The 5,647-nt window shown below is 57.6% G+C and overlaps 1 protein-coding gene across 1 annotated transcript; it reads right to left on the bottom strand.

Moving 5' to 3' along the window:
- Positions 1-1,512: 1,512 nt before the first annotated feature.
- EVX2 (even-skipped homeobox 2) lies at positions 1,513-5,132 on the bottom strand. The gene is made up of 3 exons (XM_020886135.2): positions 4,706-5,132; positions 3,533-3,810; positions 1,513-2,232 (listed from the first exon to the last, which is right to left on the bottom strand). The coding sequence occupies exons 1-3, from the start codon at positions 5,130-5,132 to the stop codon at positions 1,513-1,515; spliced, it is 1,425 nt and encodes a 474-aa protein (XP_020741794.2).
- Positions 5,133-5,647: the final 515 nt, after the last annotated feature.

Genomic DNA, 5,647 nt, shown 5'->3' with positions numbered 1-5,647 from the left:
AGATAACATTAAATAACATACATTCTATGCACCAAGAACATTGTTTTATGTACCGAGTCTCTTATCCGTCTCTCCTAATGACTTCCCTTAGCGGGTTGTTAGTACTTGACAGCAGGTCTCCGTGCGGGGAACTTTTCTCCAATTCCACATTCAAAGGAGGTCCATCAGAGAGCATGATTGGCAATTTTCGTCATAATCTGCACATTATTAGCATCAAAATTGACGTGGCAGTTAACACTGGTGGGTTTTGATGTGCCTTTCTTCAAGTTCAAGGAAACCCCACCAGTAGCCGGGGTTGGCAGAGACGGTTTCAGCAACCCAGCTGTGGCTTTGCAGAGGCGAAGGCGCAATAGACATGCGTGAGAAATAAGCCAAGAACCATTTTACCCGAGGAAAAGGAAAGCGAGGAGGGAAGGGGGTGAAGAGAATAGAGTTCGAACTTAGAAAAGTGTCTAAGTAAATGCTTCAGGATAATATATATCTAGAGATTCAAGTATTTCCCAGATGGAGTGGAACCCAGTAGTTGGAAAACTAAGCTGAAAACGATTCTTCAAATACTACAGAGATCGTTCAGTCTTGCCCTCCTCATCCCTCCGTTTCCCTTTCCTCCCCTGGCCTGGCTGTGCCACTCTCATTAACCATTACTTTTTGCAAAAAAAATATGCAAGACGCCTCCAACCCAAACCGAAGATCGGAAGAGAGACCGGCGGTGGGCCGAGAGAGGAGGCGAGACTGCGCCTCTTCCCATCTCGGCTTCGTGGCTTTGTCCTTCCCGGGACCGCGGCCACAGCCCCACCATCCTTGTCCCCTGCACGCAGCAAACACTCTCTACACCCGCGGCCGCCCGCACTCTCCACCCGCCGCCCTCCAGGCCTTCTTCTCCGACCTCCATTCTTCCGCTCTCCTCGGATAGGGCCCCTAACAAGCTCAGGCTAAGAGAAAAACTGCTATCTCCTCTCACCCTCGTTTAAAGAAAATAAATGATGGAAGAAACACAGCAGCAGCGGGAACAACGCGGTGGACTTCCCTCCCGCACACAGCACTAGCACACACCATTCCCTACTCTCTTTGTTGTGGTTTTCCGTTGCCTTTGGCCACGTGGCTCAGAAGAGAAAGTAGGCCTGACGGCTTCAGCCTGGGCCCGAGACCACAGCGGACTGGTTTCGGGGGCGAGGAGATTGTCTTGGGGAGACCAAGAGCTCGGGACAGAGGCAGGAAGCGGCGTCTGGGAGACGGGAAACATACTTAAAAGGAGGGGAGGCGGCAGGGTAGCAAATACAAAAATAGAAATAATTTGAGGGGACGCACGCCGGGCTTTTGAGCTGGCTCTTTCCCCCCAACTCGGGGCAAGTTCCCTGCGGCCTCCCGCGCCGGGGCGCCCCCTGGCGAGAGCCTCAGCAGCAGGCGGAGCGCAGAGGGCACGTGGGCGCAAAGGGGGCACGGGGGGCGCTCAGGGGACTCCCGGGGCGCACACGGAGCGTCGGGCGCAGCCCCCTGGCGGCGGCGACGTAGTTATCTGGTGAGCGGCGCCTCGTCCCTCTGGTCCGGAGGGCTCACGGCGGTCTTGCTTAGCACGGCGGCTGAGTAGGGCAGAAAGCCGCTCTCAGAGCGCGGCGCGGCGGCGCTGCAGCCGAAGTCCGAGCCCCCGGCGGCCCCTGCGCTGCCGCCGCCACCCCCGCCGCCCCCGCCGCCACCCCGGGAGCCCAGAGCGGCGGCGGCGGCGGCGGCGGCGGCTGCGGCCGATTGACTGCTGTGGCAACTGAGGCACGAGCAGGGTGCGGAACCGCCGCTGGGGGGCGCCCCGGCTGCCGCGGCAGAAGAGGCCGCGGCCGCCGCAGCTGCAGCCGCCGCCGCGGCCGAAGCCGCGCTGTTGAGCCCGGCGGCAGCCGCGGGCGTCTGGTAGAGGCCCGGGTGGCGGAAGCTGCACAGCAGCTCGGGCCGCGAATAGGGGTGCGAGAGGGCGCGGAAGGTGTCCAGCGGACGGATGGAAGTGGCGAAGGGCGATGAGGCCGCGGCGGCCGCTCCGGAGGCCGCAGCCGCCGCGGCCGCGGCCGTGACACCCACGTGCGGGTAGTAGTGCAGTGGCACGTGCGAGTGGAAGGGGTAGGGCAGGCTTCCGGTGGCGGCCGCGTGCGTCATCATGTAGGTGTAGAAGCTGGGGTCGGCCGGGTGCGGCCACGACATGGCCAGACGCTGCCGCTTGTCCTTCATGCGCCGGTTCTGGAACCATACCTGCGGGGAGAGCCGCGCCGCGGCCCGAGTTAAGGAGCGTCCGGAGGCCCCAGCCCCCGCCCCGGGCTTCCCACCCCTCCCAGACCTCAGAATGGCCTGGCCTACGCCCCTCCGGCCAGGCCCAGTCCTCTCTTCCAGCTGAGATAGTGTGGGCGGCAGTGTGAAGCGCCGTAGGCACACTCTCCTCAGCGAAAATAATCTTCCCTGTGTCCGATTGCTGCCGCCCCTGGGGCTTCTATTCCCTCGCTTTAGACTGCGCTTCCTCGTCCCAACCCAACCTTTCCTCTCTTTCTCCCCACCCACCGGTTGCCCGGCCTCGCTGAGCACCCGTCTCTCAATCCCAGGATTTGCACGCGGATTCTAGGGCTCCTTTGAAGAGAAGCTGCCGCCGCAGCTTTTGTAAAAAATCGCCGCGTGAGGTCTTGAGTCCTCTGAGCTGTGAGGAATTGTCCCGAGGGGCATGGGTCCGGTTCTGATATTGAAGGGATGGTTTTGTTGGAATCATTTGCTTCAAATGAGTGGCGGGAACAACATCCTCTTAAACTGGGAAGGGGACTTTTCTACCCCTCCCAACACAGTATCTAATGAAGACATCATTCGTCACAACTCTAAATTAAAGAAAGCCCGACCAAACCGAAGAGAGACTTTCACACTCCTCCCCTATCACATGGAATTTCTTCTCTTTTTTTTTTTAGAATGCCAGATCCTCCTTGAAGAGTTCACCAAGTCGCCAAACCTCCCGGCTATCTTTCTTGGACGTAAAATAAAATTAATTACCTAAAGATAGATTAATAAGGACAATTTCGTTGCTTTCCCCAGGAGGTTGCTTTCTTTCCCGTTGCCCAGGAGAAAAATGTTTAGAAAACTATTTCTCAACCCAATCGATTTTTTAAATACACTATCCTTTCTCCTTGTAATGATTTATGTGAAAAATAAACCTCCAAGATCAAGAGCAATTGAAAAGTTTCACCTCTGGTTCGTGCCAGAGGAACAAAGACCAGCTGGCTTTGCCGCCGAGGGGAAAGTGGAGCCGTGGAGAAGGGTTAGGGGCACCTGGGCACGCGCTGGGCGTAGGCGAGCGTTTGCGGCATGGGCTGCGCCATTCAGGGCCCTTCCCAGGTCAGCCAGACCGGCTAACCCTTCGGATACGGCTACTGAGAAATAAATGTGCCAATTCCTTTGGTGACTCTCCCCGCGGGTTTTCAGGCCCTCAGCTAAACCTAGTCGCCCAAAAAGGAGAAATAAAAATCAACCTAGACACCCGGGGAAGGCTAAAACAGGCGCGTGCTGGAATCAATACCTTGATAGTGGTTTCGGGAAGGTTGAGTGCAGCGGCCAGCTCGCACCGGCGTGGCCGCGACACATAGTTCTCCCGGTAGAACTCCTTCTCCAGGCGCGCGATCTGTTCGCGGGTGAACGCCGTGCGGTAGCGCCGCACCTGATCCGCGCCAGAGCCGGAGCCACCCAGCGCCGCGCCCCCGCCGCTGCCGCCGCCGCCGCCGCCTCCATGCAGGCTGCCGAGGCCGGAGCCTGTCGCAGACGTCGTGGTGCCCGCGGCTGAGCCGCTCTCTGCGAACCCTGGCAAACAAACGGCCGGCAGCGCATGAGTCACTGTAGGACCGAGATCCCCGCGCTGAGGCTGCACGCGGATGGGGGAAGCCGCGAGAGGAGGGCGAGGCGCTGCCTAAATTGATGGGGTCTGTCATGTTTACAAATTGCTGCCGTTAATGGAATCAATAAAGTTTGGGGAGCCCTTCATAACCAAATAATAGGAACTCAATTAAGGACGGTAGTTTTGTTTTAATAATTGGAAATTTTCAACTCAGGAGGAAAACTGGCCAAGGGAAAAAGCCTACATCTAAACTCAGTTTGGGAAGCTCTGGATTTTCCTTGATCTGGAGACCGCAGGGCAGCTTTCTGTCGGCCTCTAACCTTCCTTTGACTGGCTTTGGAATTTTGTTTAAAATATTTCAAGATTCGAAAGACAGCAACAGCTCAAACCGGAACCATTGAGGGGTGAACTCTACTTTTCAACTTTCTCCCGCTGACCCAACAGGGTCTCCCACAGGCGCCCAGCAAGGCTCCCTTGACTTATTTAGAATACTTCCTCTGCTCGGCCTCTGGATTCAGAGGCCGCGGAGTTCAGAGTAGCTGCCCAGGGCACCCTTCCCCCGGACAGACTCAGTGGATGGCTCGGGGCCGAACGGCTTGCACGGGCGTTTAGACCCACAAGCGGAAAACGTTTTCTCCGACTTAGGAGCGAGGGCAGGCCGTAGGCCTGCGTCTCTCTGGGAGGCTCAAGGAGCAGAGCCGGAGGGCACGGTCCCACGCCTGCGTCCCGCCCCCGCCCGAACCAGCTGGGTGCAGTTCGCTGCAGAGGGTCGGAGGGGCAAAGGCACCACGAAGGGCCGGCAGGGCAGCGAAGGAAGAGAGAGAATGGGACTGGAGAGCGCGGCGCGGGCAGCGCGATTACCTTTGCCATTGTTTTCCTTGAGCGGAACCGCTCCGAGGCCGCCGGGGGAGCGCAACGCCGAGCAGCCCACCTCCACGTCGCTGCTCATGTCTGCCTCGGCGGCCGCCTCTGAATAATGACCCGGCTTTTTTCGGCCCTCCGCGGCGGACGCGATTTCGGAGGAGACGGTGCTTTCGCTGCTCGGGTGCTGCAGGTTGAACAAAGTGTCTATTTCGAATTTGCCCTTGGCAGGGAGGTCTCCCAAAGCGCTGTGCAGGGGGGCGGACGGCAGGCGCGGGCTGAGGCGAGCCGGGTGCTGCGAATTTTCCAGGGCCTCAAGCACAGCATTGCCAGCCGAGTCGGACAAATTGGAGAATCTCTTGCCGGTCGTAGGGCTGTGCAGCCCTCTCTCCATCAGAATCATCTCTTTTCTTATTCTTTCCATCATCTCAGCTTTCTAAAAAATGTCACAGTGGCCCGGCTGTCCCGTCCTAATGATGGGCTGCGCCGAGGGCTAATTCTCATTCAGCCCCAGCGAGCGCCTCTAAATATTATTATCTCTTTTGGAGGGAGGCGGAAAAATTGTGGGATGCCAGAGCGAGGGAATGACTGGTCAAAATGACCCATACATCCTTCCGAGCCCGAGATGTCATTCATCAAAAAGTAGCGCTCGCTCGTCATTAAGGTACGAATGACGCTGTTCGAATAATCATTTATTGTAACAGGTTTATAAGCAAATAAATACACGTTCCTGTCAGTGGGTAATGAAGGCGGCTTCAGAGCAGACAAATAGATCCAGGTAGGAGGCGAGAAGAGACAAGAAGTGAGGAGGAAGTCTCCGGTCCTTTGCCCGCTCAGAGCCGGTTCTGCTCGCCCGGGGGTTTGGCCTCGGGGGTGAAATTGACAGTCTGATTAATAGAGCGCGCCGCGGCACATTTCCCCCTTCATTTAGGGGCATCATTA

The sequence above is a fragment of the Odocoileus virginianus genome, chromosome 13 (genome assembly GCF_023699985.2).
Source record: "Odocoileus virginianus isolate 20LAN1187 ecotype Illinois chromosome 13, Ovbor_1.2, whole genome shotgun sequence".
Taxonomy (NCBI): domain Eukaryota; kingdom Metazoa; phylum Chordata; class Mammalia; order Artiodactyla; family Cervidae; genus Odocoileus; species Odocoileus virginianus.
The sequence above is the reverse complement of the archived record's forward strand: the minus strand, read 5'-3'. Positions and strand labels throughout refer to the sequence as shown.